Raw genomic sequence first — 10,523 nt, forward strand, 5'->3', positions numbered from 1 at the left:
TCCCCCTGTTTTGTTCCTTTTAGACTTATTTTATTAGGAAAAGTAACAATTCAAAAAGACACTATGTCTTTCCATTCTTCACTGTACTAATACTACCCTTCATAAAACCAATGTATAGCTTATGTCCATAGTTACACAAGTAGGAACAATCAGGCTGAAAGTCATTGCAGGACATATTACCTCTTATTGCAGCATCAAGTAAACAGTCCTGTGGCATTTCTAAAACTGAGGTTCAGTGTAGATTATGCTGTTTTATGTATGCATAGATATATCTATATCTATAAATACAATATTTATGTATTTATTTCCCTTTCAGGTGAAATGTGATCATTACTGGCCTTTTACAGAAGATCCTGTTGCCTATGGGGACATCACAGTGGAGATGCTGTTGGAGGATGAGCACACAGACTGGGTTTATAGGAATTTCCGAATTAGCTATGTAAGTGAAACATTTTGCATGCCCCTGCTAAAAGGGTGGGAGTAATTTCAGTCTAGTCTTTTATTTAACTTTTGTCCATTTCTGGCATTCAGTGGAAAATGCCAGAGATTGATGGCCTTACCCTCACTCCACACAGGCAAATGGCTAAATCACAAAACTTTCCCATAAAATTGTCATCTTTGTGAATTTCTCAGCAAAGTGCAAGACAAAACTAGTACCAGAGTTCTGGACATATCCGTGGTGCCAATAATTACTGACAACAAACGTGTAAACTTCTTTTCTTTACCTCAAGCATATCTTATTTCTATAAGCTATTCAAAACTTGAAAATGCCAATGTAGAAATTGAAAATATTTTTCAAAAGGACAATTCTGCAGTATTCATATGTTCCTATAAAGTACTGAAACACATAAGAGCATGCGATTTCCAAATTGAAGCTGTTGAGATTTTTTAAGCACTTCTTTCCACCTTTGTTTCCTGCACCAGCTCATTGGCAGCAACAGCTTATGAAGGAGAGGTGAGAGATATAGAGGGGACGTGAAAAAAGCTGGACACTGGCACATCAGCATTGGCCCAGGACCTTAGTCCTGCTCAGCCATGCCTCGCTGCATTACAAAGTGTTCACAAGGTGCAGGCTAAGAGTGCAAATCCATGTTGGGCTGTTGGCATCCATTGAAAATAACAATGAGACTGCAGTTTGTAGTTCTGGTAAACTGTCCTTTACCAAACCCAGAGCAGCTGCTTCAGGGTCCTTTGTACTGATCTAATTTTTTAATATCCTTTGCCTAAGGATCTGCTGTTGTTTGTGACAGGAGAGAGGCCACCACAGTAGGGGTTTTTAACCTGACCCAGAATAGCAGAACTAAAGGCATTGCTTGCCTTGGGTTTTGGTGATGATACCCCACCCCTCCCCATGTTTTGAGTTTCTTGAAGTCTCAAAGACAAAATGCATCATGTTGAGGGTCTTATTTCACCTAAAGCCACTAGAATTTTTTAGCATTGTAAATGTTTTTTATAATAATGGGTAGTTTTCTAAAAAGTTCCTTTGCCCCTGTAATGATTTTTCTTCCCTTTTCATACTATTTTCTTTTAAACTTGAAAAGAAAAACTCGAAAAGAGAAACTCTGAAGAGTATGGTCTTGATTGTTTGCCAACAGCATTGTTCTTTATCTGTGGCAAAACAAGAAAAGAAGAGGAAATGGAATAGAAAGAGGAAGGAAGCCTAAACTTGAAAAATGCAACAGTTCTTGATTTAAAAGCAAAATAAAATCAAATCACCATGAGGGAAAAAAGCAAAAGCCAAATCTCAAACCCGGAAACAAGAGTTCATGCCTTTTTGGTAGTGATGGACTGATCCCCCCTCCCTTTTTTGATTAAATATCATGTACATTCTTTGCCACTTTTTTTGGCTGACTTTACTTTCTTAGGCTGTATTTAGGGGTGAAAAAACCCACCACAAAATGACAAAAAACCCTCAGTTTGACTGAGCGTGACTGCACTGTTAAAACTCCTGTGAACATGCTGCTGTTCTGCTTTTCCCATTAGGCTGATGAGGTGCAAGACGTCATGCATTTTAACTACACTGCCTGGCCAGATCATGGTGTCCCCACGACCAATGCTGCCGAAAGCATCCTCCAGTTTGTACAGATGGTCAGGCAGAAATCATCAAAGAGTAAAGGCCCCATGGTCATACACTGCAGGTAAATGCTTCAAGGAAATGGAGAACTAAAAGGTATATCTTGTTAAATAGGTTGGGAAACCACTGGAAGGAGAGATTTTGGGGTTCTTCTCACTTGTTAGCTGTAGAGATTGTTCTCTTTGATGTAAAGGGTAAAGGATTAGTCCCCCTTTTTGACTACAGTGGGGCTGGGATTTCAGCCTGCAGCCATAGACATGAAGGCATTGCTTTCTGGAGGAGAGTCATATAGCTTCAGGACGTGCAGCAGACGATTGTGATTTATACCAGCTTGGAGCCGGTCCCTGCTCTCTCATTTCCACACCTTTGTGATACCTTTTGCAAGGGCATGTAGAAACAGGACAAGGGTAGTGGATTTAAACTGGGAAAGGGCAGATTTAGACTAGATACAAGGAAGAAATTCTTTACTGTGAGGGTGGTGAGGCACTGGAACAGGTTGCCCAGAGAAGGTGTGGATGCCCCATCCCTGGAGGTGTTCAAGGCCAGGCTGGATGAGGCTTTGAGCAACCTGGTCTAGTGGAGGGTGTCCCTGCCCATGGCAGGGGGGTTGGAACTAGATGATCTTTAAGGTCCCTTCCAGACCAAAGCATTCTATGATTCTGTGATAGGGTTAGTGCAGTTCATCCAGCAGCCTGCCACAGCATGCTGCTGCCCTGCAGAAGTGTGTCTCTGCAGGTCCTTCTCCTCTGTTCAGTTGGCTTTGAGTACACTCAGGAGGTGCCATGAAGAGTGCTATCCTGTGCTAGCAGTAATACAGTATTCCGTGATACAGGTTTTTTGTGGGTTTTTTGAGAAAGGTTGTTTTATATGCTGTCACATTTCTCTCTTGTGTGTCATCTGGCCATTCATTCAGATGCTCACTTACTTGGCTTCTCTGGGGGCAGCTGCCATGTTTGTGATAATATCTTATCAGATTGGTTCCTGATGCAACTCTCCCGAATGACTTCAGACCTCTTTGTGACTCCTAGTGCGAGAGCTACTCACAACAGATTGCTCAGAAATACGTAAATAGACAGGTTGCAATGGATGAATATGTGTACATTATGGTGACACACTCCTAATAGAAGTCAAAGCTTGGTGAGACTAATCTCAGACAACCCTACATCACCCACCCCAGAGGCAGCAGTTACGTTGCTGCACAATGGGTCATCACCCTCCAACACTGTCTTTCCCGGTGCTGCTGTGATGGTTGGCACTGACTCTCTCTTGCCACTTTGCACAATTTTGAGAGTTCCTTCCCAGAAAGCAGTCTTTTACAGGAATATCATTGCTAGTTTCCAGATACGGCACTTAGTGTTCTACTGGAATGCAACACAACAGCATTTCTAAAAGCAGTAACTCCTGCAGCCCTCCCCTGGAAGTTAATGGAGCAATTCACAGGGAATATTGTTCTGGGAGTCCTGATACCAAGAAAGGTGCTAGTAAGGCAAGGAAGAAATTTATATGCAGTGTTGTGAAATCAAGCGTTTTATATACCACTTAGTTGTTCTGGGAAGAAATAGAAGCAAGCATCAAAGAGCTGGGTAACAGGATGCTTCTAGCAGCAGAGAGAGAGATTTTCATTTTTAGATTACGTGGTACATCTTAGTTTAAAAACAGCAATACTATGAAATTCGTGGAAGAGAGGGAGAAAGACTCTATAGTATGATCAGCTCCTACAGCAATAGTTCTCAAACATTAAAGGCACAGAACTGACATCATTACAACTTCTCCATTTGTTATTTATGGCTTTATCCATTAATGAATCTGTCAAATAAGTAGATCAAAAGTTTTGTTGTATTCATTTCATTCAAGATTTGACAGTTTTTTTAGAACAAGCAAAAACTCCCTGTTTTGTGGAACCTACTTTGAGCTGTGTTGAGATTAACTGTTGCAACTTTGCTGCAAATATTTTCAAGACTTTTCTGAAAAATATTACCAGACAGCAGAAAGAACTTCTGCTAAAATACACACTTCTATCTTTAGAGATGGTATTGGGAATCTATATGAAACTCTATATAAACTTCTAAACCCACACCCATAAATCAGACTTTAATGTTACATGTGAAATCACAATGCAAATATTTATATGCACATTAGAATCTCTAAAATAAAACAGTCTTTTTTCTAGTCTTAAGCTTCCCTTTGTAGGGATAAAGATTTGTCAGCCCAGTGGTTGCTGACTATTTCTGTCTTGTGCTCTCAAGGCAGAAGTCCTGGACTGTAGACTCTTCTGGATGGTTTGTCCTTTGAGGGAGAGCTGCAGTAGTGCAGTGTCTTTGCAAACCTGAGAACTTTGCAGTGTAGAGAGCTGTGTGTGGAACTGAATCATGCAGGTTCAACCCCAGCTGCCTCTGTGCAGCAGTCACTGCTGAGCGGGTCTCTGCAGTTACGGTGAGAGCTCCTGTGATTAGAGATGTCTCATGAAATCTTTGAGGGGAGCAGTGAAAGTGTGAAGAGCAGACAGCAAAGAGTGGATGAGAGTGTGCATGCACATTGTGCATATTAGTGCATAAAGAGGAGTATAGGAAGGTGAAACAACTACAGAGCCATCCATTCCATACGTTCTGCCTAAACAACACGTGGAAGGGTTGCATGGCATTAAATCCTACAGATGAACCAGCCTGTCTGACCTCAGATTAGCTACATCTGCTGCTGCAGGACACCTGCTTTTTTTGCAGTACAACTAATTTTCCTCTGTGTCCCCATCAGAAAAGCCCAAAATGAGATGCATGTCTGTGTGTGTTGCAGTGCTGGAGTGGGACGAACAGGAACCTTCATAGCCTTGGATCGGCTTTTACAGCACATCCGTGATCACGAGTTCGTAGATATATTGGGCCTGGTGTCTGACATGCGGTCCTACAGAATGTCCATGGTGCAGACAGAGGTAAGATCAGTTCACTTCAGCATTGTGAATGTACCATTGGATCTATTTCTTACCTCTCTGTAGTGTGTTCATGTCCAACGACTGTTGTTCCCCCTGAACACTTGACAAAATAGCTATCAATGGATACAATTAAGTTTTCATCTTCATTGTAATATTGTCATGTTATTAATCTGCTGCATAGGTGAGACTGATAATATATCTACAATCTCATGGGTGTCTTCCAGAGGGAGCGAGTTATTCTCACCTTCTGAGAAATTAGTATGTAAAAATGCATTAGAAGAGATTAACATATGAAATTTTCAAACCATTTGGAAAATAATTGGTCTTGCTGAGGGGATTAATGGCTCATGAAATTGTATCAGTATCGAACAGCCATTCACGCTTGTTCAAGAGGGTGTCATCTGGCCCAGAGTAAGAACTCAGTTACACAATGGCAATACAAATAAGCAAAACAGACAAAAGGACTGTGAGGCTGACAGACACCCTTTCCCCACCCAAATACCTAGTGGGTATTTTTTTTTTCTCTTTTTAAGACAAATGTCGAGAGAATAGTCATATTGTCAGAATATATAATGGAAAAAGAAATCACAAACTCTTTTTCCAAAGCAGAAGCTTTTATGCATCTGAAACCTTCCCAGGTCCCCTACTAGTGACAGAAAGGTTTTCATGCCCGTTGTACTCTTCACTGGTTAGATGCAGTGTAAGACAGCAACCTCCATACAATTGGAAGTGCCACTATCACTGTTCACAGGCTGGGTCTGGCAGATAATTTTTTGCTAAGGATTACTCAACCCAGAGCGAAACAAAGAAGACTTAGCAAGGAGAGGAGAAGGAAAACCTGTAATGACGACTATCACCTAGAAATGGAAAAGGTCATTAATCTCAGACCATTCTCGATCATTGCTATCGAACTACCACTTTTCATCACAATTCGTTAAATTAATCCAAAGGCAAATCTTTAGGTAAACACCAGAGAAACGAATCCTGATGGTTTATTTCAGCTGCAGCTGCATTACCACTCCAGAGGTGATGTCATTTTTTACTCTTTTTTTTTTTTTTTTTTTTAAATGTACAAACTCATTGCCTTTCTGGGGCTTATGTCAAGGGCTGGGCTCTGGCAGTTGCTGAGCTCCTGCTGCTCCAGGCAGTGGCCAAGCCTGGCCACAAAGGTCACTAGGTGGCACTGGCCACAGAGACCACCAAAAAGGCTTTGAAAACCTGAAACCACACACAGCTCACCTGGGTTCACCATTGCCTCCTACCCTCCTACACTGGAAACTTGTTGGTGTCTCACTCAGCAGTTAAAAAAAAAATAAAAAAATTGCACAAGTCCAAAATAGGGGGTTATATTGGAGAATACTCTGAATTGAAACCAGTCTCTCCAAATCAGTGGGTGTGAGAAAATCCAGGCATTTCTGTGCTCTGAAACATGCTTCAAACTCATATTGATATCTCCTGGCATCAACAGACCACCGGGAACAACGGCTTAAATCCAGACTCAGCCTTTGGGACAGTTGTTTTTGCTTGTGATCCACTTGCTCCCTCATGCATCGCACAAATAAAGCTTAGTGTAGGATTCATCAGGGTTTGCCTTCTCTCTCTTTGGAATAACTTTAATTGATGACTTTCACATCTCAAACTGAATTACAGAATTTATCTGTATGATGATAATGCTTAGAAAAGCCAGTCCGTAACCAAAACCAAAGATAACCATGGTCTTTTTGCACAAAACACTGTCCATAAATGTAATAGGGCATGTGACTGACCCGCCTTGCTTACAGTGTCATTTGCACAGAGGTTGATAAGTCCCGAAATAATTAAGTGCTCTGTGAACAAAATCAGGTTTCAGCTTTTTTATTGGTAAAGTCAAGCATGAAGGAACATGAAGTTCATTAAAATATTTGAGGAGCGTGTGTGACATGGATGCAATTTGCTGTTCATAAAGTATTCCAGCACGTTTCTGGGAATCAATTCATTTCCAGGCAATATAAAGTAGACCCACTTCCAGAAAGCCAAATAGAGCCTCCAAGCTGAAGGCTTGACAGCATATAGCATAAATTATACCTATACCACTAAAAGACATCAAGTGTTGGGTTACAGCTCTCCACAGGTCCTTGTAGTCGTTTGCCCCTATATAATTGATCAGGACCATAGGACTAACATTCCTAGTCCTGAAAAATGAGCAGTGTGGACTGTGTTGAAGACCATGGCAGTGAAAAGCCTCATTTCATACTTAAATGGAAAAGATTTGCCTATACAGGCAGCAGTGCCATTACTCAGGAGGAAGCATGTGGGCTTAGCAGTGCTGTGTCTCCCTAGCACTTCTCTCACATGCCATGGCCACCATCCATATGGCTGCTGGCATCTACTTGCACAGCCTCCTCCTCAAGTTTGCTTAATTCACAAGATACAACCAGTCAAAAGAGGAAATATAAAGGATAGCCGTTGTTGTTCTGAATGTGTATAGGGTTTCTAGTAAGCTAAGTTACTATTATGGCCATGGCGCTTCTCCCAATGTATAGTTCTGAGTTTAAATTTGCCATTGGCAGAAGATGCCATTGCAATAGTTAGAGGAACTGTCCTGGTGGTTAATAGTAGTTATTGGCAAAAACCTGTCCCTTTATGCTAACCTTAAGTCACCCAGCTTCAGCTTCCAGTCAGGTGATATCAATGCAGCCAAGACTACAACATGATGTTAATTCATAGTAATTCACTGGGTTTGTCTAGTTTGGAGAAAAAGAGGCTGAAAGGAGACCTCATTGCTCCCTACAGCTTCCTGAGGAGGGGAAGTGGAGAGGGAAGAACTGATCTCTTCTCCTTGGGATCCAGTGACAGGACATGTGGGAACGGCTCAAAACTGCAGCAGGGGAGGTTCAGACTTGACATTAGGAACCATTTCTTTACTGAGAGGGTGGTCAAACACTGGAACAGGCTTCCTAGAGAGGTGGTTAGTGCCGTATGCCTGTCAGTGTTTAAGAGGCATTTGGACAATGCCCTTAACATGCTTTAACTTTTGGTCAGCCTTGAAGTGGTCAGGCAGGTGGACTAGATGATCATTGTAGGTCCCTTCCAACTGAAAATTATTCTATTCTATTCTATTCTATTCTATTCTAATCTCCCATCATCATCCAGGTTATTAATAAGTCATTACGAAGCCAGGGCCACTCAGGTGGATTTTGTGCTTCCCCAGCTATCTGTAATTGTGGGCTATTATTCTGGGAGCTGAAAACTCACTGTACGTTGCAAGGGACTGAGGAGGGAGAGATGGAGAAGCTATGCAGGCTGTTACTGTGAACTATCAAACTGTTTCACTGTTTTGAGTTTTTGTCATACTTTCTGAGGTGCAAAAAATGCCGTGCTCACTCATGTAATCTTTTCTTCCAGGAACAATACATTTTTATTCACCAGTGTGTGCAACTGATGTGGAAAAAGAAGAAGCAGCAGTTCTGCATCAGCGATGTCATATATGAGAATGTCAGCAAGTCCTAGTTCAGAGTCATAGGTGGTAAGTCTGACAAGCCTGGCCCTGCGCCATGCCCACAGCCTCACATCCCGTCTCCTCAGCAGCAACCAGTGTCACAGGTGTTTGCTCCAGAAGCTTTGCTGGTGGTTTAGAGCTTTCCAGGCCTCATCCCCCTCTGAGGTGATGGTCACATGGAAAGTGCGAGGAAAAATCCCTCTAGCCTCTTGCAGTCAAAAATCCACTACACTTTCCAAGGCACTGTAAGAGTATATTGGCTCACTCATCATTTGAAGAAAAAGAGAATCTGGAAATCCTGAGTGAGCCATCTAACCATTCCCTTCCGCTTGTCCTAACACTCCTTACAAATCTTAAAGAAGGGGTGGACTTTAATATCCTCAGTCATTCTCAAGTCACTTACCAACTGCCAGGTTACCAAGGTCAGCAGAGGCTTGGGGATGCTCTGCCAGCACTGCTGTTGTGGCAACGGAACCTGCTGGAAAGCTCTGTCATGAAACACTGGGGAACTTTTTTCATAAACCTATAATCGGGGTGGGGGTCTCAAACTGATTGTACCATTTGTGTAAGTGAAGTGATAATCTTGCCTTTCCACTGAGCCCCAGTGCCTGACCTGTTGCATACAACCAGCCCAGCCCAGACCCCAGCAACAGAGTGAAACACATGGCTCTGACTTACCAAGAGGTTTGCTGGTGGAGACAAGATGTGAGGATGTATGTCCCTGCTGTTTAAGCTAATGAGTTTTAGTTCATTAGGTGGCAGTAATAACCCAGCCATAACCTTAATATTTGCTGTTGGGTCAAGCAGGAAGCTATTTATTTTCAACACAAACTGCCTTCTCAAATAGCTGGTGGAGAGCTGGGCTGTGGGCACCAACACCACCTGTCTCCGCTTGTGTCTGTGGTGTTGCACATGTGCCTTTGTTAGCCTTTGTGTACGTCATTCCCCTGCCCATAAAGTGAACCCTGATTTGCCTCATTTTTCCTAGTCTCCAGGTAGTTTGCTGTCTAATCTAAGTCCCAGAGCCCAGCTGCTTGTACTGGTGGGCTGCAGTCCCAGTCTATATGGAGAGCTGGTAAAAATAAATGCCAAGAACTGTATCTCTTTCCTTTTCTTATTTCTAAAGCCTTTTGTTTGTTCAGTTCCAGGTGAGACCATGAAGCACATCCATCTTCCCTTGCTTCGGCTTTTTTCTTTTGATGGTTTCAACGGCCAGTTGTTCTGCCATGAGAGACTGCTGCTTTGCAGTACACGGACAATGAAGGAAAGAGACTTTTAGCTTTCCGAAGCACTGGGGAGACAAAGCCTTAACAAGCCTGCGGTGTCTTTTGAATTCTTTAATTTCTGGACATTTTTTTAAAAATAGTGGACCAAATTCAACTAAACAACACGAAGGAAAGAACACTATATGTGCACAAAATAGATTGCTCAAGAGTGTTGGGTTTTTGTTTGGTATTTATTTTTTTAACTATTTTTCTTTTCTGTGCAGGTTGGGCTTAAGGTTAAAGTAAGTGCAATATTTTTTAAATGGTTGACGGAATAATTTTCTTCATGTGTCACTGGTCTGTGCTAATGTCTGTAGGAGAGCAGGCATTGTTAGTATCTAATAATACCTCATTAGTGAATAGCGAGGCATGAACATACATGAAGAAATCTGGAGATTGTGAAGAGAAAGGGGTGGGGGGGGGGGGGGGGGCGTGGGGGGGGGGGGGGGAGGCGGGGGTGTTGGTGGGGACATGAATTTGACTGTTTCCTACAGCACTGATGTATGTGGGGTCTAGGGGGAGCAGAAGACCCAAGGAATGGACTGACAAGCAGAAATCCAAACCATGAAGCCTGAAGCTGAAGCAGGCAGCCGACACTAAGAAATGGGGCGGTTTCAGTTCTTGGCTATGCTACTACTGATTAAGCAGAGGGATTGCTCTTTTTTGCCAACCTTTTCAGTAACGCCACTGATCGGGTTCTTGTTTTTGATTAATCTAATCGAAGTGCAGCTGTGGTTCAAGCTGGCATATCTTAAGAGTCCATTACTATAGCGTTTAACT

The 10,523-nt window shown here is 42.4% G+C and overlaps 1 protein-coding gene across 1 annotated transcript; it reads left to right on the forward strand.

Annotated features, from left to right (window-relative positions):
- Nucleotides 1-316: 316 nt before the first annotated feature.
- Nucleotides 317-8,489, forward strand: LOC104471912 (receptor-type tyrosine-protein phosphatase O-like; the record flags this gene model as incomplete). The annotated part of the gene is made up of 4 exons (XM_010087414.1): nucleotides 317-439; nucleotides 1,984-2,138; nucleotides 4,865-5,000; nucleotides 8,385-8,489. Coding segments are annotated over 4 exons (519 nt in total), but the record flags the coding sequence as incomplete, so codon positions are not given.
- Between the last annotated feature and the right edge of the window lie 2,034 nt (nucleotides 8,490-10,523).

The sequence above is a fragment of the Pterocles gutturalis genome, unplaced genomic scaffold (assembly GCF_000699245.1).
Source record: "Pterocles gutturalis isolate BGI_N339 unplaced genomic scaffold, ASM69924v1 scaffold8951, whole genome shotgun sequence".
Lineage (NCBI taxonomy): Eukaryota > Metazoa > Chordata > Aves > Pterocliformes > Pteroclidae > Pterocles > Pterocles gutturalis.